The sequence below is a fragment of the Adiantum capillus-veneris genome, chromosome 22, assembly GCF_014529385.1.
Source record: "Adiantum capillus-veneris isolate H3 chromosome 22, ASM1452938v2, whole genome shotgun sequence".
Lineage (NCBI taxonomy): Eukaryota > Viridiplantae > Streptophyta > Polypodiopsida > Polypodiales > Pteridaceae > Adiantum > Adiantum capillus-veneris.
The window spans coordinates 129,125,648-129,153,497 of record NC_140952.1 but is presented as its reverse complement, the minus strand read 5'-3'; the positions used below and the strand labels follow the sequence as shown (position 1 = coordinate 129,153,497).

Here is a 27,850-nt window from a genome sequence, read left to right as displayed (position 1 = left end):
CTGAATGTAAGGCTGATTTGAATGTTACTTCGGCAAGATGAAAGATTTGGGGCTATTGCATCATTACTTGGGTATACAGTTTAAGCAATGTGATGGTGGTATTGCCTTGTGTCAGAAAAGTTACATAGAGACATTGATATGTAAGTTTGGACTTGAGGATTGCAAACCTATTGCCACTCCCATGGAAACAGGTTTGAAGTTGAGTCTACATGATGCTGGCGATCCTGCTAATGTCACTCTTTATCAAACTACTGTTGGCTGCCTCATTTATGTATGCAACACGAGGCCGGATATTCAGTTTGCAGTCTCACAGGTGAGCAGATTTCTGCATAGCCGAGGGTCTAAGCATTGGCAGGCTGTCAAGAGAATTTTCCGCTACCTTAGTGGCACTTTACATCTTGGCTTGTTTTATCCCAAGGGGGGATCATTGCTGCCATACTTACATGCTTTTTCGGACTCAGATTGGGCTGGTTGTTTTGACACGAGAGTGTCCACAAGTGGTTTTTGTTTCATGCTTGGCAGTTCATGTATATCATGGTTGAGCAAGAAGCAACCTATTGTGGCCACTTTGAGTTGTGAGGCTGAGTACAGGGCAGTATTCATAGCTACGGTTGAGTGTGTATGGCTCAGACGCCTTATGGCTGATTTGGGTGTTGGACAGGAGACTGCCAACACTATCTACACTGACAATCATAGCACATTGGCAGTTGCGAGGAACCCAGTTTTTCATGCTCGCACAAAGCACATTGAGGTGCATTACCACTATGTCAGGGAGAGGCTCTCAGCAGGAGAGATCAGCTTGGCTTATGTGCCAACACAGGACAACCTTGCAGATCTTTTCACAAAGGCATTGTCTCGTGAGAAGCTTGAAGCTTTCCGCAAAGCTTTGGGCTTACTCCCCTTTGTGGACTGATCATGTCCTTACGGCATGGCACTTCCCTTTACTCATGTGCCAGCTCTCATTCACCGCATCACTCCAGGGGGGATTTGTTACCATATGCATGTGGTAGTGATGTGTGTGAACACACTAGGACTGCCGGGGCATTTTTTCCCTCTTTAGGAGGTTTTTTCCCCGGAGCATTGTATATACGCCTATCACTCTAGGTCTATCTATCTTTCCATTGCGCACTAAGTAACACACTCTATAGTGTATGCCTTGAGCTTCCTTCGTCTTCCCCAAGCCGTGTGTGTTTCTCTGCAGCCCTAATTTCAACAACAAAGAGGGGAATTATTTGGATTCTTTTGTACCATGAAGGGCATTAACTATATTTAACCTAAACTAAAATGAGCTTGATATTTTGAACTACTTAAGCAACCCGGACTTCTACACAGAATCCATTTGGAATGTATTTTGACCCTATGTAAAATGTGCCTGCAGATTTCTTGACCCTAAAGCGTCTTGCAAATCCAACATCATGTGGTTTGATGATGCCATTTGGTTTATACTCAACCAACTTGACCTACTCTTCCCAGAAAAACCAGTTGATTTTCACCTCTCCCTTATTTGCTCCTTGTTGGGCGGCCAAGCTAAATAGATAGTAATTGCTCAGATTGCCTTTAACATCTTTTGTGGATTAATGCTAGATATCTTGAGGAAATTGAAATCTGATGAACCTGGAATCTACCTAACCACTTATGCTAACTACAAAGGTGTAAAAATTATCACCAGCTTACTAAAACCATGTATTGATGAGGATGATTCTCCTGCTTTGAAAAGACCCAATTCTCTCACTACTCCCAACTCTTTTACTTTTTTTTAAACACCTAGCTCTTCCTCCAACCGAGGAAAGTCTTGTAGCTTCACTAGGGGTAGAGGCAAAAATTCTCCTATCAGGAATTTTCTTAAAATGTAACCCTTGGTGGAATTCCAGGTTACTGCGAATCCTTGCGGATGAAGGATTCTCAAGAAAGTATCTCCAAACCAAGGCTCTATCTACATGCACTGTCTTTTCCATAATGTACTTCTCAATTGGATACAACCTAAAGCACTTTTTTGAGTGCTTTGACCTTCTTTTTGGCAATCACAAACTGCTCGATAATGTTCTCATTGGTTGGTTATATCAACAACCCATGAAAAACTTGGTTTATAGTAATGATTTTCTTCGGCATGAATCTGTTCCCGATGTACATGCAATCAATTTACCACATATTGCAAAAAGTTTGATACACATTGTTTTCATGCTTGTACTTGTGATCTTAGTATCATTGATAATATCAAAGTTCAAAAAATCTTGGCCAATGGACTCAATCACATACCTAACTTTCCCAAAAACCCTTACCTGGCTTTATCAGCTTTACTTAGCTGTTTAACTGACCTTGGTAGTTCTCTCCAACTGGAGAAGACAGTCCTATTGGACTTAACGGAAGTTATGAAGGAATGCTTCTAAAATATCACAAATCCCTAGAAAATGGTTATCCACTAATAACTCCTGGTTAACACCGGAACTTGCTCTTGATTTCCAAAAGATATCTAATAATTGGTTCATATGGTTCATAGTCGGGCTAGATAAAATCTCTACCTATCCTAATCTTATCTGCAAAAACCTTGCTTGGAATGCTTCTCGTGATCGGGTTTTTGGGCATGAATTCTTTAGAATTAACTCTTCCATACAGACTGACACAAATAGCATCTTAAAGCACTTGGAGAATTTAAGCTATATTGTACAGGACACTAAACTGCCAATACTTTTTCCCACCTATAAAATACATAAACACAAATTCAGATGGATATCTGACGCTTCTAATAGTATCTTTATCGATATCACCAAAGATATCACTTTATGCCTTAACCTAATATTAGCTGAGTTTGAACTTATTTGTGCCTCTAAACAAAAAATCTGTCATTCAAATACAATACAACCCCTTCTGGATAACAAAAAACTCCACTGAAGTCTCTCTTAACCTCCCTAAACATATCTTCCATATTTTTTTTGTACATATCACACAATGTTACAAAAACATTCCCATTGATGGGGATCTTGGCCTTAAAAACGTTCTATCCAAGGTAATTGGAATGGCGTTCTCCAATGCAATCTTTTTTACATATCACTTTCCAAAAAACCAAAGTGGATTAAAAAAATGTACTCTATGTTGAAGATAATGAAACAGGAAACAGAAGGAAGACAACAACTCAGAGTAGGAAGAAGACGGAGAAGGAGAAGACACAGAGCTTGCGTACGAGATCTCTGTAGTCTATTTCTCTGTATTAGAATAATAGTGTATCTACAAACTCAGAGCTACAAAGCTTATATGAAACCCTAAGAGATAAGGTGTCCTTTCACACCAGATGTCCAGGGGGAAAAACCCAGTGGGAGAAAAGTGCCCCTGGTGAAGCGCGTATACACACTAACACTACTACATGTCTACAAATCCCCCCTTTAGTGATAGTGTGAATCCGTACAAGGTAGCAGATCATCATGTGTATGAGAGTAAGCCCAAAGCTTTTCGGAAAGCTTCAAACGTTTCTCGTGATAATGCCTTTGTAAATAGATCTGCAATGTTATCCTGTGTAGGACAGTAAGTTAGTGTGATCTCCCCTGCATGTAGCCTTTCCCTGACATAGTGGTAGTGAACCTCTATGTGCTTTGTTCCTGCATGAAATACTGGATTCCTTGCAACTGCCATAGCACTCTGACTGTCAGTGAAAATGGTAGTGGGTGCCTGTTGACACTCACAAAGATCTGCCAATAACCTGCGTATCCATACACAATCAACTGTTGCTGTGAAAGCTGTCCTGTACTCAGCTTCACAAGTTGATGTAGCCACTGTGGGTTGCTTCTTGCTTAGCCAAGATATACATACATTTCCCAAGAAAAAACAATTGCCACTTGTGGAATGTTGTGTGTCAAAATCACCAGCCCAATCTGAATCGTTGTAACCAAGAAGCTGCATAGAACTGTGCTTTCCATACATATCCCCCCTTGGAAAGAACATGGCAAGATTAGGGGTACCTGAAAGGTAACGAAGTATGCACTTCACAGCCTGCCAATGATGCATACCTGGGCTGTGCATAAATCTGCTTGCTTGTGAAACCCCAAATTGAATGTCTGGACGAGTGTTGCCTGCCAAATATATCAAGCAACCAACGGCTGCTGCATAAGTATGTACATCAAAAGGTTCTCCATCATCATGCATGCTCAACTTTCATCCAGTTTCTACGGTGTAGAGATTGGCTTACAATTTTGCATACCAAACTTGTCCAAAATTTTATGCAAATATTTTGTCTGCAACATGTATATGCCATCCTCTGATTGCACAAACTGAATACCCAAGTAATAATGTAGCAAACCAAGATCAGACATCTCAAAGGTTTTTCTCAAAGCATCTTTAAACGCTTCAATTTCATTTGCATTATTGCCTGTAAGAAGCATATCATCCACATAAAGTGTTAGCATATTGAGAACTCCATCTCTCTTTTTGACATACAAAGTACTTTCTGCTAGACTATCCTGAAATCCCTAGCCAATCAAATAAGTATGTATCTTCTCATACCATGCTCTTGGAGCCTATTTGAGACCATACAAAGCATTACGCAATCTACATACCTTTTGCTCTTGACCTTTTACAACAAAACCACTTGGTTGAATTACATAAACTTCTTCCTACAAATCACCATTCAAAAAAGCAGTTTTGATATGCAACTGATGCACTTTCCAACCATGATGAGCAACAATTACAACTAGTGATCTAACTGTGGACGCACGAGAAGTGGGAGCAAAGGTTTCATCATAATCTATGCCTTTCTGTTGCGCATAGCCTTTTGCCACAAGCCTTGCTTTGTACCTGTCAACAGTACCATCTTGTTTCCTTTTTACCTTAAAAACCCACTTTGTACCAATAGGTTTTTTACCTGTAGGCAAGTCCACTAGATCCCATGTATGATTCTTATGAATAGAATCAATTTCTTGCTGCATAGCATCTTTCCACTGAACACACTCTAAAGCTTGTTCAAATGAATCAGGCTCATCTGCATCACAAAGAATGCTAAAGCAAGCCAAATCTACTTGCTCTCTGCCAAAAGTAGTACCAGCACGTGTTTTTCGTGGCAACGGTGCATCCAACTTGCTATCCTGCAAAGTTTTTTGAACCCATTTAGGCAAGGTTCTTTCTTCCCTGAGAACTTCTTGCTCTTCACGCACAATTTCCTCTGCATCATGAGGTGTCACATGCTGATCAAAAGATTGATCAAGATTATCAACCTGTTGTGATTCTTGATTCTCCACAAAAGAAGGAAGCAAATCTTCAAATACATCATGTGTCTGCATATGCGGTACATCAAAAGCAACCATAGGTTGAGCAGTAGTTTCCGTAAAAATTACATCACGACTTTCAAAAATATTGTTTGTAGCAGGATTGTAAAGTCTATAACCTTTACTTCCACTACTGTACCCCACAAATATACATTTGATTGCCATATCATCAAGCTTCCCACGTAACTGCTGAGGGATGTGAGCATAAGCAAGACAACCAAAAACACAAAGATAACTGACTGAAGGTTTTCTGTCATACCAAGCTTCATATGGAGTAATGGTCTTCAAGGCATGAGTAGGACACCTGTTTAAAACATGTGCTGCACAAGCAACTGCCTCCATCCATAGCTTATGAGGCAAACTCTTAGCCTTGAGCATACATCTAGCCGTCTCCAATAAAGACCCGTTCTTCCTTTTTGCAACACCATTCTGTTGTGGTGTGTATGGCATAGTGCATTGGTGTTTAATGCCTTTCTTTCCCAAAAAATCCTTAAATGCACCTGACATGTATTCACCTCCTCGATCGGTACAAAGAGTCTGTACTTTGCAACCTGTTTCATTTTCAACCATGGCGACATAATGTTGAAAAACTGCAAACACATCTGACTTTGCTTTGAGTGGATACACCCAACAAAACCTGGAAAAGTCATCAATGAAGGTCACAAAATAAAGGCTGTTTCCTATAGATGGCGTCCTCATAGGACCACATACATCACTGTGTACAAGTTGCAACTTTCATGTTGCTCTAACTGAACCATCCTGCGAAAATGAAAATCTGTGCATCTTTCCAAGAACGCAACCTTCACATACATGTCTTGGTGGCATCTCCAATAAAGACAAATCATGCACCATATTATGACGTTGTAAAGTCATCAAACTGCCATAACTAACATGCCCAAATCTAGCATGCCACAACTTAGCATCCTGCATGGCCCGAGTCTTTGTTTCTGCAATACATACCTGAATTTACTTTTCATAACAATCTAGTACAAATAGTCCATTTTCCAGTGTACCTGTAGTGATAAGAGAATAACCATTCTCTCGATCTCGTACAACACATCTGTCATCCTCAAAAATGACCCGAAGACCATTTTTTGCAAGAGAGGATACAGACAACAAATTCTTCTTGATCCCTGGAACATATAAGACATCTGGCAAGCATAAATCTGAACCATCTGAAATGGTAATCAAAATCTTACCAACGCCTTTGATTGGATAAGAAGCATTATTTGCACATGTCACCTTCTTTCTTGCTGGAGCTACATCCAATGAACAAAACAAATCCTTCCTTGAAGTAATATGCCTGGATGCACCACTATCAAAGTACCAAATCATTTGTGTCTTGTCAACACTGTAAGCAGAAAAATCTGAACATACTACGAAAGCATAAGAATCCTGCACAAAGTTTGCAGACTCTTCTTTAGCTGTAGAAGAATCACCAGAAGCTAAAACAACCAAACTTGACTCTTTCTTCTTTTCTTTAGCAATTCGCTTTTTACACTCACTAATGTAGTGACCAGGTTTTTTGCAGTAGTGACATTTACCTTTCTTCTTGGACTTGCCAGAATCACCTTTGGACTTCTCTGAAGATTGTCCTGCACTAGACTTGGAGTGATGAGCACTCTCTTTATCCTTGTTTTTGTTCTGTACAACAAGAGCATGATCCATACCATCCACCTGAAAAGACTTGTTCTTACGTGATTGATCCTCCTGCAATAGCAAAGCCACTAACTCTTCAAAATGAAGAGGCTCAGGATTAGCTCGCAAAGACAGAGTCAAAGAAGTCTGAAAAGTCAAATAAGATGGTGGTAGTGAATTGAGTGTTTTGGAAACCAAGTCCTTCTCTGGAATCACTTCATCAATGCTAAGCAATTGCTCTTTAAGATCCCTGATTTTTGTAAGATGCTCGCCAATATCGTCACCTTCGTCCATCTGTATTTTGTCAAGTTGTTTCTTCAAAAACTCTATTCTGGTAGCGTTTCTTCCTCCAAACATACCTTGTAGAGTGTTCCAAGCATCCTCAGAAGTTCTGCAAGATCTGATATGTGGTGTGATTTTCCTCTTTATGGTTAAGGCAATCACAGCCATAGCCTGTGCATCTTTAGTATCCCATCTCTTTTGCTCTGGAGTGACTCGTGAGGGTCCTGCACCAACAGCTGCACCACGACCAGGCGTGGCAGGTGCAATGCTACCTGGACGAACTTCATCTCCAGATACATAATCCCACAATCCTTTACCAACCAAAACATTTTTGGCCATAAAAGACCAAAGAGAATAGTTGGTACCATCCAATTTTTCTTCGGATGTAAACGCACCAAAAATCTCTTTCTTCGTAGATTGAGCCATACTGTGGATGCACACAAGAGAGCAAAAGAACCTCCAAGAGATTCACAAATATCCTCTCCAATCCAAGCAAAACTCTACACAAAATCTCAGCACAAAGCTAAGACAAGCTGCTTCCCAAAAGAACTGTTTACCTGAAGAAAATCTGTCAAAAAGCACACCCTCTTGATCTAAACGCCTCCGAAAAGTAACTTCTGCTACGCTGCTCAGAACAAAATTTTGAGGGCTCGAATGGCCTGAAAGGAGGGTAAAACTCCAGGTCACCTAAATGAATTCTCCCGGAACGTCAAGGATGCTCCCACGAGCAAATTTTTCGAAAACTGCCTGAAAACTGCGATTGCGTGCGCGGATGCGAAAACGCAAGTAGAGGCTCTGGAAATCACCTTTCTTTGATACCAATTGTTGAAGATGATGAAACAGGAAACAGAAGGAAGACAACAACTCAGAGTAGGAAGAAGATGGAGAAGGAGAAGACACAGAGCTTGCGTACGAGATCTCTGTAGTCTATTTCTCTGTATTAGAATAATAGTGTATCTACAAACTCAGAGCTACAAAGCTTATATGAAACCCGAAGAGATAAGGTGTCCTTTCACACCAGATGTCCAGGGGGAAAAACCCAGTGGGAGAAAAGTGCCCCTGGTGAAGCGCGTATACACACTAACACTACTACATGTCTACACTCTATACACCCCCTATACTTCAATGAAGAGAAGCTTTGTCAGTACATTTCATGGTTGCTTGTAACTGTACTATCCTTTCCGGAGGACATTGTTTTAACCAATGCCTGGGCATTCCCATGGGGTTCTCCTATTCTCCACTTATGTCTAGCACCTACCTAGACTTCTTCAAATACAAATGGTTTCTTAAAACCATGGAATGTAGGAATAGTAATCTTTCACTATTCAGACATACTTACAGGTACATGGATGACATACTCAGCATCAACAATAAGGCTTTCTTTGAGGAAATCTGCCTTATATATCCTCACTGCTTAAAAATTGAACCTACTTCCTTACACAAGTTCTTAACTCCTGATGGCGCTTTTTGGACCTCAGTTCAACTCCTTAACCTTTCGATCTCCCTTCACATTCCTTGTGTTGGTGGATACGACCTAAGGTTTGTGTGGAAAAGGGATCTTCTTAAATTACCACCTTTGGAGTTCATTAAGAGGAATAGTAATAGACCTCACAAAGCATCACTTAGCACTTGTATGAGCCTACTCTATTTAATCATCTACTCTTCCTCCAACTATCTCCTTGCCTGGGAGGACATTAAACTACTAATAAATAAATATTACCGTAACGGGTTCAATAGAAGCCAAATAGTCAATAGAATTATACAATCTCTTAGTCAGCATAACTGTCCTGGGTTACACTTTAAACGTGGAATTAGTCTCAATTCTTTAATAAGGTAGTAGGCCCATTCATAATGGGCCTACTATCAACCCATTGTGTATGGTGCCTGGGACAGGGCGGGTACACACACACACACACACACACACACACACACACACACACACACATTGTATTATTTAAGGAACATTAGCTTATTGGACACTTTTTAGCTCCACTTCATTAGGAGTCCACCATGGGAATTAACCCTTCTGGGGGACAAGGTGGTTTTTTACAAATTAGGGCGGTTTACTCCCTCTAATATTACTTGCCGTGAAGGCGCCTTGTGTAGCTCTCTCATTATGCCTATAGGCGGCCTCGCTATAGCTAAGGGGGTCTCTCCATTCATGGCATTCTGCTGATCACACCGACCTGACGGCCATCCTCCTTCCTCTATTTAAAGAGATGAGGGTGCATCTCTATCCCTCACTTAGCCTTGGTTGTTGTTTTGCTTACATTAAGTAGAAATTGTATGGCTGTTTTACTTTGAAGTATGGAGCTCGCAACATAGGTTTCTCAGGTTGGATTCTCCGTCCTTGCATATTTCTTGCAGACTGATATTTTTTGAAAAAAGAGAGGGGTGCTAATGCACCATGTTATTAACACTGTAGCCTGCTTTGATATGGTAGTTCTTGATGTGGTTTTTGCTTTGCATTAACGGATCCTGGTTATGGTCCTGGTTGGGTGATTAGTGTATATGATGATGATACTTTTTTTGGCATGGATTGTTTACCCTTCTGCATTTTAATGTTCTGACATTACTGGGTTATGTTGTTACCATATGGCTTGGCAATATAGGGCCGTGATTGACAATATCGTACTATTGTAGCAGTATAATCTATGGTATGGGTTTGTTTTCCTTGCCCTTTTTATTGGCTTTTTACAAGTCGCTAATCCTATCGAATATGGGTTTTGCCCTAAATACTTACTATTACGGGTTTTGTTAAAAAAACAATGGTTTGGGCGGTTTTTTGTGGTTACCCCTGCTCCGTTAACATTATTTTCATTCTAAGGAACCTCTAATGAGGGGGGTTTACACCGGGTATCTTTTGGTTAAAACTCGTTGCTGGTTACAATATGAGCACCGTTCTGGCTTATGGTTAACTAGGGGGCTTGGTTCGGCTGCTTACAGATATTGGATTGTTGTTAGTTATTTGGTTTTGGGGTTTTGGCCCGATTGCTTGCAATTACTAGGCTTATTTCGGTACTGGGTAACTTGATTAGGTGCTATAGTACTTTTGCATTCACAAGGACATGTAATGCTCCAAATTAAAACCATATGGACTCATATTCCTTTGCCTTCATGGTTTGACTTATGGATTGGCTTGACACTGCAAGGGCTCCTTGCCACTTGGCATGCTATTAGAGGTTTAAGGTAAGTGATATACAAAGAGGGGCATTATTTGGATTCTTTTGTACCATGAAGGACATAAACTATATTTAACCTAAACTAAAACGAGCTTGATATTTTGAACTACTAAAGGATTTTTTTATATAGAAAAGCTTCTTTTATAGCTTCTTGTGGTGAAGCTTCACTAATGTTGAAAGATAATCTAAATAAACCACTAAAAGATATTGATGGGGATTAAGACACTTGGATAGAAGGGTGATGGCCTTCTAATCAAAATAATGGAATTTTTTGCTAAAACCTTTGGGATTTTTGTAAAAAGAGAAGTGCATTGTGGAACACATATAATACTTTTGGACTAAGCTTGTAAGTTTTTTTAAAAAAGTTTGTAAGATGGACATGGATAACAACTGGTATGGTCCATCCAAAGCTAACATAACTGTTGTCTTGTTTGGATGCATACAGGTAAGGATTCTATCTTATCTTGGAAAGTTGTTTTTGGCTAGTGAACTGTCCAACACTGGATTACACATGTACCTACTGCTTGGAAAGTTCTTTTGTGAAACTATATACTAAAATGGTGCTTCATTCTTACAATCAATGCACAAAAATAATTCTAAGACTGAATTGTTTTGTACTTGTCATTTCCTTTGTTCTAAAGCCAACTGTCTTTTGAATGTAAAAAGTTCAATTATGTTTTATTATCTATGTTAATATAGCTACACACACACACACACACACATCTAGTCTCTTATCTATATTATCTATATTACTCTATTAAGGAGATGGAGATTCAAGCAAGCCACGTGACCCAACTAGAGGATGGCGGCAAGTGAGGAGTGTAGTGATTCGTGAATAGCCCAAAAAGCAATGTGGAGAGAGAGAAAGGGGGTAGAATGATTACTTTTCAAGTTTCTAGTGCTACTACCGAGGCCCTCTCAACTTTTTGACCAGCATGCAGAGCATGAGCTGCTACAAAGAAAAGAGGAGAGCATACAGTCGCTACATTTTCCAGGCTTCGAGGCCCTCTAGCGCCCCCCCCCCCCCCCCCCCCCTCCCCTCTCTCTCCCCCCCCCCCCCCCCCCCTCTCTCTCTCTCTCTCTCTCGCGCGTGACAGGTGAGGAGCCCAACATTACTATCTGATGGTTTCTTCCATGCAGGTTTACTCTGTTTGGAAGGAGAATTGAACGCTTATGTTTGATAGGCAAAGAATCAAGGGGAGCAGGAGAAGGAGTAGCAACAGGTTCAAGACTCAGCTCTGACTGATCAAAGCCTATGCACGGGGTTTGTAAGCAGATGGTTGGCCTGTGGAGGATGAACAGGTGGCCCCTAAGGGGCAGTTGAACAACGGACCACCTGGGTCTTGGACATAGAAAGAGAGAGGGGTTGAAAGTCATCAAACTTTTGTCCAAACGCTAGCTTGCAATTGAGTACTATCCCGCATTTTCAAGCAACTCTGTTTGCACACAGCTCTGCGAGGGCGATGCTGCAAGCAATCATCTATAACGGTTGTGCTGTGTGTTTTGCTGCCTCCTCCTTCCAATATTGCACTAACCCACACCACAACGTCCTTGGTCAAGCCCCACCGGTGCTCCTTAATAGCTTTCTCACCCTTAACTCTGCAACGTCGACCTTGAGGCATGTTTCTGCACGAACCCTTTTCTGCAACATATTAGCAACACAAAAAATTGTCACGGCCACGGTGTAATGTTCAAACTTTGGAGCCTTTGTCTTAACAATTGATGCTCTCAAATGTAGAATTTTGTCAGTATTCCACATGATGCTACAGCCTATGACCTTGGCCCTAGCAAATATTTGTAGATCCGGCAATGCTAGAACATTTTGTCCTTTGAACAGACTACAAAATCTCATTGAATCTTTGACATCTAGGATGTGAAGACACGTGGGAGAGAGGGAGAGAGAGAGAGAGAGAGAGAGAGCGCGCGAGCTACAAGTGCTTGCTCGAGTAGTCAAAAGCTATGGGATAAAAAGACCAAGAGGCCTCCAGTCATCTACATCAAGCTCAATGGATGCAAACAATGGACGCAAATAGACTAACATTTGATGGCTCAATATGATCAACAGCTCCAAGAGGGGCTCCAATGGCCAAGACTATGTTGGGCTTCTCTACAGACACTCAATACTTGGATTCCCTCTATTCAAATAGCTCGCATATCATTGATCACTGCCTGAAAGACGAAGTGCCCGAAGAGAGAGAGAGAGAGAGAGAGAGAGAACTCTTGCTCAACAAGAAATGCGTGTGTGTGTGTGTGTCTTCCCTTGCTGGAGAGAGAGAGAGAGAGAGAGAGAGAGAGAGAGAACTCTTGCTCAACAAGAAGTGTTTCTTCCCCTGCTGAGGATGCTATCGTTTCTCTCCCTGCAAAGTATACTCCATGGCAGCACTGCTCTTCAGGCATGCAAGGCACGATGCAGTGGGTTGAATGCAAAAGATGTAGGTAAGCGTGCAAAAACAGGGGAGGAAAATAGCGATAATATAAAGTATCTTTTGAAGCTTTAGTCCTCTCATATATAAAATTTGAATATGCGTATTTACTTACTTCACTAACCCTTAGCTTCTCTCCACGTGTTGGGTTCTTCATTCTTACTCCATCCACCTTTTTCCTTAGGTTCTCTTCACGTGTTAGGTTCTTCATTCTTAACAAAATATACAAGTGAAAATAAAGTCCTTACATTAAAAAAAGGAACGGTTGGTTGGGTGAATTTTGAAAGGCCGTCAGCCTTGAGAGTGAGAGAGAGCCTGCACTTTATGGAAACATGAGGTGTCGGCCATTGTTTTTGCATACGAGCTTGGGGTATAGGTTGGGTATGCCTTTATAGCCTCACTCGATGACATGTGGGTGCAGTGTTTGGGAAAAATCAATTTCACAAACATACAAAATTTCCTTTAAAATAGATTCAAAGAGGACTCTTTGCAAAATAATCTGCATATTGTGAAATTTAACTCTATGTTCCTAATTTTTTCGAGCTAATCCCCCCCCCCCCCCCCCCCCCCCCCCCCCCTCTCTCTCTCTCTCTCTCTCTCGTTGGCAAGTTGAAATAATGCATCGTGTTTCACTCTCAATTGCATGGGTATGGCGAACCTTATCTGAAGACATCACCTACGATTTGTACACCACCTTCTCACTCCTTGCCCTGCGCTTTGCACACCACCCTCTTGCTCTCACCACCTTCTCCCAAGAAGGTAAGGGTGAATTCTAGATAAGCCCATGTAAGGTGATAATGGACTCCTTGCCGTGCTTTTTTGTTGATGGCATTCATGTCCTCTTTCTTGCACCCCCCTGTAATATTGCAATATCACGGCATCACCTCTTTATATTCCTATCTCTCTCTCTCTCTCTCTCTCTCTCTCTCTCTCTCTCTCCCCCCTTGTTGCCTATGCTATTCCATTGTTCAGAAGAAGACCCACTCTTCTAATGATTACAGGCCTCCTTTGCCTTTGATCTCCAAATCTCTTGCTATGCGCCATAGGCTATTGCATGACTCTCAATCCAAGGTTGTGCTTGTTAATATTAAGACAAAACGATGAACAAGACCATGTTTTTGGCCAGAGCGTAGCAATGATCGGCATCAAGTATGCAAATTTTAGCATGAAAAAACGCATCCTCCTTCAACTCAACCTACACAAGGCATACAACAAAATCGTGTTCATACATTGAAGTTGTCATGATGGCTTTGGGATTTGGTCCTAGTATGTATGCAATAGTGCACACCCTTATAGCAACTTAGCATAAAAAAAGACACATATTCCCATATTATAGAGATTTATTGGTCAATCTTGAGAACCTTGAACGTTAAGGAGTTGCAACTAGAGAATGTTAGATTTCATGAAACTTTCATTATAGATTGAATGGTCAAGGGCGATTTTTATAGAGTAGATTATATGAGGGTGGGTGAGAGAGAGAGAGAGAGAGAGAGAGAGAGAGGGAGGGAGGGAGATAGGACTTGGTGTAGATAGAATAGTTTTGAGAGACCTCATCACTGGTCTCTTTCCTTGCAGGTATAGCTTTATTGGTTTGGTGGAGCTCTTTAGCAGTTTGACTCAGGCGGTACGGTAGAGGTTTCTTTTCATACAGGTAGATTTCAAGTTATGTAGTAGCTCTTGGTATATCTCTATATCTGTAATGGAATTAAAGATTATTGTAGGTGAAGTAAATAGTTGATAATTCATTTTTGCAACTCTCTCTCTCTCTCTCTCTCTCTCGCAAAGACCAAGTAACCTTTAGATACTTAAAATGAATATAATCACAATTTTAACTCTCTCTCTCTCTCTCTCTCTCTCATTGTGAGTTATTTCTATGTGTGGAGAGAGAGAGAGAGAGAGAGAGAGAGAGAGAGAGAGAGAGAGAGTATAGACTCCGTATATAGAGATTGAATAGTAGTTATAGACATGAGCACCCTTTTAAATAGAGAACCCTTTGTTGAAAATCTTTATGTCCCAATTGAAGAGATTGGTGAGTGCCTTTGAGTCATTACTGGAGAGGGCCACATAGATTCTCATTGTCTCTTATGCATGCAAGTTGATATACTTCAATAGCAATAGTTGAGATCGGGAGAATAAGGAGTTAGAAAATGTTGAGCTAAGTCAATGTAGCTCCAGGCGATATGTTTCTCATTAGCACTCTCTGTCTCACTACTAACAAGAAATAGATTTATGGACTTGCAGTGTTATTAGTTGCAGTCAAACTATTACCGGTCAATCCCTCTCTTGGTCGCTCTCTCTGTCTCCCTCTCTCATATTACCTCATATGCCTACAAGTTGGTAAACTTCAAGCATAATAGTTGAGATGGGGAGAATACGTTGAGGGAAGTTGACATAAACTCCAATCACTATCCTTACCACCCCTTTGAGAGCCCTTTGTTGCAACATCTTAAAATTTGAGTTCTTAACAACGTCTTCTCATCATCCATTATTCTTGCAAGTTGCTAAACTTCAAGCATAATAGTTAGATGAGTAGAATCTAGTGAGATAGAATGACAAAACTCCAGTCACTATTCTTAGCACCACTTTGAATAGATTTTAGAGAGCCCTTTGTTGCAAAATTATCCCTTTAAAATAGTTAAATTCAAGTTCTTCTCATTGTGGTGAGAAGAAGATAGTGAATAGTAATTATAAACATTAGCATGAATCAAGAAGTGGTTCAACTTTGAGCATGGAGATGATAGAGACAATGGTTTCTCAATAAATATATGTATTTATTTTATTTTCATCCTCAGAGGTCAAATATGAACTATGGGACCAAAGTTACATGTGATGTAGTATGTGTATGGCTAATGAGTGACTCTCGATGCTCCAAAGTTTTGGTGATGACAATCGCAATCGAGAGCCCAAACTGTGGCTGAGAGAGGGAAGTCCACATTGCAAATAGTGACCTCTTCAATGTCTTCTTCTTGCATAAAGTCAAGTACCATTTGTTCCAATTGATAAATGCATAAACAAATGAGAGTTGGTGACAATGGACATCCTTGTTTAACCCCAATAGTGCTTACAAAAAAATTCTGAAATTCCTCTTTCCATGCGCAATTGACACATCACCTTTTCATAGATTTGAGAAACCGCAAGCATAAACTCTCTTGGGACTTGGAGTTCTTCCATCCTTCTCCACAAATTATTACGTGGAATCATATCAAAGGCTTTCTTAAAGTCCACAAAAAAACAATACAATCACTTGCCTTTCAACCGACTTTTCTAACATGAAGAGTGACAAGATGATCAATGGTGCTATGGCATCAACAAAAACCCGCTTGTCCTTTTGGACGCTTGTCATTCTCTTCAACCCAATCACTCAATTTCATCTCCATTATGCACCCAATCATTATAGTCCAATAGTTGTTTACATTCTTTACATCCCCTCCTTTTTGCAAAGGCTTAACCCAATTAGTACTCCAATTATAAGGCATACCATGTTGAAGTGCAAGGTTGAACATATCACACATTCACTCATGGGTAAAATCTCCCGTCCATTTGATCATATCTAGCTTGACACCTTGAAGATCTTCCGCTTTGCAAGTGGCAAACTTTTCAAACCCACCGCATACATCCTCAATAGTAAAAGAAGAGGGCATACATGGGAGTGAACCATAAAATGACATTTTTTTAGTATTTGGTTGCTCATATAATTGCCTACAATGTGTGTACATATCCACAAGACTCAAGTTACCGAAATTCTCAACCCGCTTGCCCCCTCTCAAGTTTCTCCAAAAATCTTCCACATGCACGTGCCTCTTCTTGGACTTGAGAAAGTTGTTGCTTTACTTCCCATCTTCTTCTCTTCTTTTGAATCAATGCCTTGTATGTATGCAAATGACTTTGATAGTTGTCTTTGTCGATAGTTACATCAAGCTTTACCAAGGACTTTAAAGCATCTTTTCATTCTTTATTAAACCACCTTTTTTGGCAAAATCTTACCGAATGGTGAGCAAAGATTTCCGAGCAAGGCAAAAGACGAGAGAGAGAGAGAGAGAGAGAGAGAGAGAGAGAGAGAGAGAGAGAGAGAGAGAGAGAGAGAGAGAGAGAGAGCACATGGAAGTAGAGGGAGAAAAAGATGCGAGTGGATAACTTTTTGTAAACCAAAGGTATCGCTAGCAGGTACTGGGTCTATTCTACATGCATTAATTAATTTCCTACGTAGATTCCCTCAATATCTTAACTCTGAACAGTAGTCTCCTAGTTGTAGAAGGTGCACACGATTCCTTCTATTTGCATGTCGTCTTCCTCGTCCGCATTCCCACTCACGAAACAGAGCAAGCAAGGAGAGGGTGAGCTCCCCACCCCTCGGTTCACTTTCGTGATGCATCTGCGTCTATGTGCCATATCCTCGATCCATCCATTGGCCCTACCTCGCCTACACTCCATTCAAAGCCTTATCACCATCACCTGCAACCCTCAAAAAACACCCTTGTCCTAGCTGCAGTAGATTTCCCACCATGAAACACTGATGTGGATGGCAGGGCAACATGGGAAAGCGAGAGAGAAATGTCGCCTCTAGACGCGCAACCCACACACACACACACACACACACACACACACACACACACACAGCTCTTTGACGCGTCCAGACCACTACTGCCCATTCTGCTATCCTACTCCATTGCAATGCCGACCACAAGTCATTTCCATCTCTCTCTCTCTCTCTCTCTCTCTCTCTCTCTCTCTCTCTCTTTTCCACGTGCATGCAGATGTCTCATTTTCTTCTCTTAAGCCTTTGACAACATTTGCTAGGATTTTCCTTTCTCTTTGTCTCTCCCCTCTCTCCTTTGCAAGTGTGATGCGTGCTTTTCATAAGAAGACTGATTGTCTATCGATACAAGATGATAAAACCAAAATTTGAGCTCGTTATGCAAGCTTTGGAGATGGATTGCTAGGTAATTATAAAAAAGGAATAAAAATAAAAAGTTCTTCAACTTTTCACTCCTTCAAGCCCCAACACATCACCCAACAAATGCAAAAGAGATTGAACCAAGGCAACGTTAAGATAAGCAAAAGTAAAAGGTGTTCACCTTTTTTTTTTTCTCTCAACTCAAGGGTATCTCCTTTGATTCCTTTCAAAACAAATGGACAAAAGATTATAGGGACATACCTGATACCTCGCTATTTATCCAACTCCACCATAAATTCATGTCAAATATGTAGCCATCCTTACTTAAATTAGAGAAATGACCCTTGGGAACAGTACAAAACTATATGCAATAATCACAAAAGCATCATGTAGCCAACATCGTTAATGCATAGGCCTTTGCTTTAAAAAAGTCTCCAACTAGATTTGTATTCAACTTGTATTCAACATCAATCTACCTCTCCTTGTCCTTCCAAGGAATGAAGGACTTGCAAAGAGAAATGAGTAGATATTCATCAATAAAATCAATCACAGTCTCTACCTAGGTATGCGTATGCCAATCTTCAAAAATCAACTATACAGAGTATTATATTCTAATCAATATCAAGCAACTCAATCACAAAAGCAAAAGTTAGTTCAATTATCTACTAAAAGTACCTTTTAACTCCTTGAAAATGCCACCCCAAGTGAACTATGACTATTTGGTGAAAGCCTTGGAAACATGATACATAGGCTACCGTCTTAATACTATCAGCGGCTAATATCTTTAAACCAATATAAAGTCATAGCATGTCCATCACCACAAAGAGTGCAAAGGAAAAAAAAAAGCTAAAAAAAAGGGAAAATTGTTATATGTCACTAGTAAAACGGCGCTGCCTTCGGCGGTGGCATGGCTCTCCGTCTCTCTCTCTCCTGCGCGCACACACACACACAAACATATACGTATTGTATTCCTCGTGCGTGTTGGGAGTTGGTGCCTGCTCATTGTCTTGCTGGTCAAGCTCTTCTCCACTAATGAGGATGACACGACGATGTCATTTGCCATCCTAGCAACTGCTCTACTATCACCCCCGCCACATGCTCTCCTCATCCCAAACCTAAATATAATCTCTCTCTCTTTCTCTCTCTCTCTCTCTCTCTCTCTCTCTCTCTCTCTCTCTCTCCCCCAATGTTGAGTATCCGTGTTGCCATCGTATGTGCTGCTCAACTTGTTGGCATAAACTATTTCAAAAAAATAGCGTAAACTATTAAAATTGCCAGTTATTTTGTAAAGTTTCTATCCTAAAGGGTATTTTGTATGTTCCTGAAAATGGATTTTTCTTGAACCCTGGTCACTCCCATACATCTGTGTGTGTGTGTGTCTCTTTGGTTCGTGCACCTTGGCTCGTTGTCGTTGAGTTGCTGGCCTACTGTGGTTCACCATGCTCTAGCTAGCGTCCCCACAACCTGCTACTGCACTGCGACGATTGACCCCAGCAGCCTGGGCCCAATGTGCGAAGAAAACTATTTTTCCAAACATACAAAATTCCCTTTCTTGAATTTGCGAAGAGGAAATTTTAAAAATTAGGTTATATTTTGCTATTTTGGGGTGGAATTTCTCCTTTTTCCCTTGCCCTCAACATGCATTTTAGGAATGGAAAACAACACGATATTAAGCTGAGGTACAAATTCCCAAAAACTGATAAGAGGAAATTTTAAAACTTAGGTTATTTTTATCTATTTTGGGGTTGAATTTCTCCTTTTCCCCTTGCCCCCAACATGCATTTTTTTCCAAACCTACAATATACCTTTCCTTGAATTTGCCAAGAGGAAAATTTAGAAAATTAGGTTACTTTTCTAGGTTTTTACACTATTTTTCTCTATTTTGGGAAAGAATTTCTCCTTTTCCCCTTGCGCTCAACCAGCATTTTGGAAATTGAAAACGGCACGATATTAAGTTGAGACACATTTTTCCCAAACAACATCATCATCCTGAATGCCCAAGGATGCACGGCGTTGGGCAAGGGGAAAAGGAGAAATTCCACCCCAAAGTAGAGAAAAATTGTAACTGGCTGGGATGATCGTGCTACCTCATGCTCGGGCAGTGTTCGGGAAAAATGTGTTTCAGCTTAATATCGTGTCATTTTCAATTTCCAAAATGCCGGTTGAACGCAAGGGGAAAAGGAGAAATTCTGCCCCAAAATAGAGAAAAATAGTGTAAAAACCTAAAAAGGTAACCTCTTGGCAAATTCAAGGAAAGGCATTTTGTATGTTTGGAAAAATGATTTTTTCCCGAACACTGCTGTCAGTGCTCTCCCCCCCCCCCCCCCCCCCCCCCCCCCCCCCAAAAAAAAAGTTATTTTCTCAAATTTTTAATTTTCTCTATTTTGGGGTGGAATTTCTCCTTTTCCCCTTGCTTGGGCTCAGTGTTCGAGAAAAATTATTTTTCCAAACATACAAAATTCCTTTCTTGAATTTGCGTGAAGAGGAAATTTTAAAAATTAGGTTATTTTTCTCTATTTTGGGGTGGAATTTCTCCTTTTCGCCTTGCCCTCAACATGCATTTTTGGAATCGAAAACAACACGATATTAAGCTGAGACACATTTAAAATGTCAGAGTTCCTTCTTTTCATGAACATAGGGACACGTGGCAGAAGGAGGTTTGCTTCTTGTTTGGCTAATACTCTTCTTTTTCGTCTTTTAAATTTTTACATTTTTCTCTCAATTTACCGGCAATTATAAGGTAAGTGGAAGTCTCTGTAATATGTAGTTATCGCTCTCTATCTATGTTCCCTCTCTATGTGTCTAATTATTGCCCTCTAACTATGTTGGCTCTTTGAGTGTCTAAATGCTGTCATTTTCTCTCTGACTCTTTTCCTCTCTACATCAGACTCCATGATAGTCCGGGCCTCTTCATGCATAAGATTTCGACACGATCAAGAGACTGACCTAGGCTTAGTAGAGCAAGTTGCTTCCAGGCGCTCTTCATGAGCACCTAAATCACCGCCGAGATTTCGCAATGTACTCCTCATCATCAGGAGAGAGAGAGAGAGAGAGAGAGAGAGAGAGAGAGAGAGAGAGAGAGAGAGAGAGAGAGAGAGAGAGAGAGAGAGAGAGAGAGAGAGAGAGAACTCAAGCAAGGGTTGAACATGTTATCGTTACACCATCCGTAGCATGAAAATTATCAGAAACGTAATTGATCAGTTTCAATTGTCATCATGGCCATTTGAAATCTGGTCATCACCAAAACAGGCCAAGAAGTCTTTAAAGCCATGATCGAAAAAAAAATAGATCTTTCTATCCTTTTGGGGTATTCATACCACCGTGGCATTTCCATACCTATCCTCTTCGGGAACATCCGTCTGCATCAGCTTCACAACCGTTATTCCAATCTGAGGTTCTTCGATTGTCAAACATATTGTAGAGTACTCTCCATCGTGCCAGTTTTGAAACGACCACTTATGCATTATGAGCTTATCTTCTTCAAGCTTCATGTTGACACCAGTGACAACCCCATCAAAGATAGAAAATTGGCCTCCAATTTCAATATTGATCTTGGCTTTGCTTTGAGTAAATCCTCTCCATCTATTCTCATCAGTCTTCACAACTTTACCTCCAGCAGAAGCAGCTTTTAGTACCAATTTTCCTTCAAGCTCGTCTTTTGCAGGCCACCCCTCCTTCATGATCTCCTTCACAAACTTATACACCCTTTCCAGTAGCATGGATTTCCTTTTATCTAGAAAACTTTCTCGAAGCCTTTGTCCAACAATACCCTCATCCAAAACAGAGACTTTGAGCTCTCGATCTTCGTAGGCATTTTCATCTATGATATCATCCAAAATCCAAAGTCTGTCAAAAAAATGAATAAGCATAGGCATGGAGCCAACAATCATTACATGCCATGACTGAGAACTTCATCGCGTATAAGACACCTAAAACTAATAGCCGTACATCGTCACAATGATATGCACTACTTCAAACCCGCAAACAATGAAGATCATACATGTCAAACCACTGGAAGCAACCAACCCTGGAAGGCACAACTTCACGAAGGTGGAAGACATGACCACCACTGCTGCAATATGACTGCCTAGCCTCGAGCTTCTCTCTCTCTCTCTCTATCTATGTAACCATGTGTTAGTGCCAGCCTCTTTCTCTCTCTCCCACCGTAGCCTCCGCAGCTCTCGTGCCTGCAAAACTTCCAAGACTATAAGCACATGAACAGTGTTTCGCTACAGGCAACTTTGGAAAATTTTGTCAATTTTGCACTACAAGCAGCTTCCAATATGGTCCCCGGTAGAGAGATAGATAGATAGTTCTATTATCGTCCTGGGAGGTCAAATATGACCTATGGGACCAAATGAACATGTCACGTGGTGTGAGTGGAGTTCATAAGTGACTCTCGATGCTCAAAAATGGCTGAAATGAGCGTCGCAATAGAGAGTCCACATCGTGGTTGGGAGAGGAAGGTATGTAGGGAGAGCTCATGGCTGAATATATGGGGAAAAGAGGACCTAATGTGGTCAAAAGCTGAGCACTCAAGTAGTGTCTGGTACTCACTCTCTCGCACTTGACGAGGGCATAAGGTGCAAAGTCGATGACACTCCTCGCCAGTGCCCCAACGTCCTGTCTCGCAGCGTAGAGAATGGGAGCTAAGACGAATGGAGGCAATGGTGCGGATCGCACTCAACGGGATGGGCTCAAGGATGTAGGAATGGGTTCGGTTACCTCGTTCCGAGAAGAAGAGAGATTTGTAGTTTGGGGCAACGTGTGTGGTGTAATGGCTGAAGCGAGAACCTCCGGATTTCTCCCAAGCCATGATACATTGGCGTTGTAAGAAGGCCTCATTAACTTCGGAGTCGATTGACGCATCCTTGACCAAGTGACATGCATCCCATCTTCCAAACCATTTCTTGATATCAAGCATCCACCCCGAACTTAGTATTTTGCTCTTGCATGTCTTTTGAACCTTTTGACTTGCTTCATATGCGATTCTAGGAAGTCGATGCAAAGGGCTACGTTGTGTCTTATGCATGTACTCCACAACCCTTTCCATGCCCAAGACCTCAATGGGAAGCGATCCGGACTCAAGAAGTAAGAGCATGTAGGGTGTTTGTGTCTTGACTTGGAGAAAGTTGGTGAGAAAACGCTTTTGGACATTCTCAAACTCTTTCCAAGTAGACTTCCCAATGCTTCCACCCCACACCTCCACTCCATAAAGAAGCACCAGTGTCACCAATGTGTCAAAGAGGTACTTTTTGAGAGCCCAACACTTGATCTCTTCTGCATTGCACATGTTCTCAAATGCATAATAAGCCCTCTTTCCGGCTTCCAAGCGACGCATTGCACAATCCTTCCATTTATGATTGGATGGAACCTCAAGGCCAAGGTACTTGAAGTGATCTACCACTTCAAGTTTCTCATTGTTGTATACAATGCATGGATTTTCGTCATTGAGGGTCTTTACAAGCATAACCTTGGTTTTGGATCCATTCACGATCAGCCCGCTATGTAGGCAAAAGCGTTCCAAGACACTCATAAGCTTTTGTGCATCTTCTAAGGTATGTGCCAAGAGCACTACATCATCGGCATAAAGCAAAAACATGATCACCGCATTTCCAATCTTAACCTCTTCTATGCCTTCTTGCTGCATAAAATCGAGAGAGAGAGAGAGAGAGAGAGAGAGAGAGAGAGAGAGAGAGAGAGAGAGAGATCCCCCTGCCTTGCAGAGCTTGAGGTGACAAAGATCAAACCTCCAGTCCTCGGTTGAGCGGATCTGTGTATGTGTGTGTGACACACACACACACACACACACACACAGTATTTGATAGACAATCAAGTCCTCTTATGAAAAGCTACAAATTTTTTTTGTCTTTCAAGAACTTTAATCCCACGACCACAGGGCATCTTGGGAATTTGCGACAAAATTAATATTGGGGGTGGTTTGGGAATTTTTTAAATTTTAGGTGTATTTCAGGGGATTTCCACAAAATACAAGTCGCTGAAGAGAGAGAGGCTCCACCATGTCTGCGCATGAGAGAGAAAGAAGCCTCGATTCTGATGCCACCACTCGAACGCAGCATGGCCTAGCTACCGCGCAGGCAAACTCGGCAGTTGCATGAAGGGTCGAAGGGGCATGAAATCTGCCACAATACTGAATAGGCTTAAGCCATATGCTTTCCTCATCTCTATGTCCAATTACTCTCTCTCTCTCTCTCTCTCTCTCTCTCTCTCTCTCTCAGAGGGCACCGCTTGAGGGTCAGTCGGCTCACTCGGATGACGAGGTTGCGCCACGCGCAAGAGGGGGGGGGGGGGGGGGGGGGGGGGGCGCCAGACTTTGAGGCTGCGGATTATAAATGCAAAGGCTGTGCCAGTTCGACTCTCTCTCTCTCTCTCGCACTTGTGAGAGGATTTAGAAAGTCCAGACTGTCCAAATTCCGATTACTCTCTCTTTCCCTCGTCTATCTCACTGTTTCGCTCAATGGACACCGCTTGAGGGTCAACCGGATGAGGAGGTTGCTCCACGTGTAGGGGGGGAACCAGAATTCCCTCCCCCATTATCTATTAGTATAGATTGTCAAGCTATTTTCAAACTAGAGAATAAAATTATGTTATCTCTTCTTCAGAGTATCATGATGCACTTTATTATCTTTTTGAAAGTTCTACTCTTGCTTATGCTACTAAAGTCTCCAAATCCAATTCATTTTTCTTCATGTTATTAACAAGCCACAACAACATTGTAGTCCATGTAAGGCATCTATCTATACTGATATAAGTTTAGTAACAATCGATGACGCATAAAAAATAAAGAGAATAAAATTATGCTATTCAGAGTATCATGATCCACTCTATTATATTTTCGAAAGTTCTCCTCTTGCTTATGCTACTAGAAAGTCTCCTTATCCAATCCATTTTTCTTCATGTTATTAACAAGCCACAACAACATTGTAGTCCATGTAAGACATCTATCTATACTTATATAATGCAGCTTAAAAGCAGAAGAAGGTATCCACGTTGTTGGGGTATAGGCATCTGTGTCTTGTTCGGTCGTTCAGAATCTGGGCGCCCATTGACTTGTATACCTTATACATAGCATAAGTGTATAGGGGGCTGCTCACTCTTTGAGTTTCCCCACCCACATCGTGTCATGTGTCTCCTTCTCTCTCTCTCACTCTCCGTCTGTGGTGCTCCCCAATCCCCTTCAATTGGTATCAGAGCGTAGGTGCGGAAAGAACGCGTGTGTGCACAGTCACGACGACAGCGTAGAGCCAGTTTCATTCTCGAAATCGCATCCGTGCGCATGCACTTTCAAGAGTGCAAACAAGGTTTCGACTTCGGCATTGGCAAATTCAGCTTTCCGAGAGCGTTTCCATCAGGCGTCCTGCTAGTGATCTATCTCTAAAATGAGGGATGATGACCATGCAATGAAAACATCTTGGAATCCTTTTAGAAAATTAGACAACTCTAATTCCTCTTGATTCCCTTTATTGCAGGGATATGGTGTTCCCCAACTCATTAGCATCTATGTACATGCTCTTTTCCATGTAGTGAAGTAGATTCTCCTTTCAAGGAACTTCATGTTGGAAGCCATACATGCTTAAACCATGGTGCCCCGACTATAACATTCTCATGTTTGAGAGGGGAGATGAAGAAATCCTCTTTTTCCAAATAGCTTTGGACATGAAGCCTTAATTTTCCAATGAAAGAAGTAACTGAGACGTCTTGCCCCTTGATAGCTCCATTGGCTTTCAATGCATCTCCCATCTTGTGGGCTTGTATGCCTAGCTTAGCGGTCAACTCCGTGGACATTGAGTTGAACTAGGGTAAAAATAAATAAAGGCATCATGCTGTTGCATCTTTCCCCAAGCATAGGAAAGGAGAAATCCTTGGCCATGAGCATCCTCTTTTGGAGCTTCAAACATAGAGACTCTAGGAGCTCATTGCGGGCAATTCTTTTGGGGCAAGGACGATAACCATGGCCTTGCTCCCCACCCTTAAAACATTTGTAGTCCTTACTAAAAGATTCTAGCTCTTTAGGAGAGAGTTTATATTTACCTTTGTAAACTCCCTTCTCCTTGGACCAATTGTTGTTGTTATTGGAATAGCCTTCTAAGAATTTTGGGCATTGGTTTTCCCCTTGGCATCATTTTCGTCTTTATTTTCCATGGGATTGATATTCCGTCTAGTCCCTTGTTGGAAATTGATGCGCGAAGCAACCATGGTGTAGTAGATTACTTTGGTGATAGAACTAGGCCGTTGAGAGTTGACATACTCGGCCATCTCTTTGGGTAATCTGGCACAAAATTGTTTCTTTTGCACGGCAAAGTATATCTTTTGAAAGATAGTAGTCTTGAGATGTAAATCCCAAACTTGTCCACATATTTGTGGCTACTCATGAGAGAGAAGCTTTAAACTTCACCATTTGGTAAGCACTTTGTCCTTTGCATCACTTACAAGGAATTGCTTCATGATGGAAACTCGCAGAGTTTTCCATGCCTTTGGGGCTTTGCCGCTGCCACAAAGGCTAGGCCACCATTGATGAGCCGATTTTTGGAAGTGCATAGCTACATGGTGTAGCTTGGAGGACTCCGTGAAGCCCTCGTCTCCAAAGGCCGCATCAACTTGTTGGATGAAGGCCAATACTTTGTCGGTAGCACCGAAGGTTCCATCATAGGTGAGAAAAGAGATACTCTTTCCTCCCTCTTTGAACTTCTTTAACTTTTGTGACCTTCGCCATGCAGGGTAAGATTTGCGATGTCCTCCCCTCTTGTATTCTCTAGGAGAATAGCCATAGATTTCATCGGTAGAGGAGGAAGGTGAAGAAGAAGGAGAAGAGGGTGACCTCTTTCTTGCCCTTTTCTTCCTTTGTTTCCTCTCTACCCTTTTAGAGTGATGATGAGAAGGACTATGGGTTTACCATTTCCTCTTGGGAGGAGTTGGCGATTGTCTACACCGCCATCTTCATGGAGCTACATCTTTTGAGGAACCTAGGGAGTCATTACTTTCTCGTTCTTTGGATTCCTCCTCTCGTATGGGAGAGAGTCTTCTTTTGGGGGTCTCACCAAGAGGCCTCCTAAGCTCTCTCTCCTCTTTGAGAGGAAAGAAAATCCCATAAGCACGAAGTTGTTGAGTAACTTCGGCTTGCAAAGAGGGGTTGCCCAAAGCTTGTTGCAACCTAGTAACAAGATAATTAACAAACATGGGGGCATCATCATTAGCACCTTCATGTGCAAAATCAAAGTTATCAATGTTCATTCTACTCTCTTGGTTATTGTCAGCCATGTTAATTGATCTTATGTGTTTACTTAGTGTATGCTTTGGCAATTCAAAAGCTTAGTTGCTGCTCCTCTTGGCCTTTGAAAATAGGCACTTAAGTATCTACACCCACGGCTCGAATTGGTTAATTATAGAGAGTAGTGGAGTGAGTCTAACATAGCGAAGTTGCCGAGGGTTAGCTCCTTTTGGACTTCTTATGGCTCAATAATGGTAAAGCCGTAGGCAAGTCTAAAAAGACTCCATTATTAAGACCAAAGCTCCCGAGGTGTGCACCATATCCCACATAGTAGGCTTAGCAAAACCAATAATAGATCCCAGTCCTACTTACCCTAATATAATTAACAAAATCAACCATTAATATGCTACTTAAGGACCTCTCTTCTTAAGCAAGAAAAAAGAAACCTAATGCTCTGATACTAATGTAATGGAAATGGCCTATGAACTTTGAGAATAGCGGAATTAGGAAATTAGGTGAAGTACTTTTGAGAGATTACTTTGTGAGCATAGCAGGTGAACTTAATTGATGGTAGCAACATAAAAATGGTACCTAGTTAACTTGGCATGAACATTACTTTTGCAAGAGAGAGAGTTTAGAGAACATGACAATAGTTGAGGACCGGATTCATATGGAGCTGGTCCCCCCTCCAATAGGCATTTGTATTATAGTTTCTCCCATCAAGAGAGACTTGGTACAATACAATCTTTGTGTTCCTTGTAACCTAAGTGATGCAATGAAGATGGAAAGATTCATGCATCACACGCATAACATAAACTGGAAGAAAGCATTAACTATCCCAAGCCTCAGTCCCAAGGCCTCAAACACCTTCGAAGGTGGAGAGAGCTGGCAGGGAATGAGGATAAGGAAGAGGAAGAATAAACATTCCATAGGAGAAAGAAATAGTTCCTCAC

General features: G+C 41.4%; 1 protein-coding gene across 1 annotated transcript; it reads right to left on the bottom strand.

Moving 5' to 3' along the window:
* Positions 1 to 20,868: 20,868 nt before the first annotated feature.
* LOC147430209 (uncharacterized) lies at positions 20,869 to 21,387 on the bottom strand. Its single transcript, XM_086496059.1, has one exon. It carries the CDS (start codon positions 21,385 to 21,387, stop codon positions 20,980 to 20,982), a length of 408 nt encoding a protein of 135 aa, XP_086352185.1. The 3' UTR covers positions 20,869 to 20,979.
* Positions 21,388 to 27,850: the final 6,463 nt, after the last annotated feature.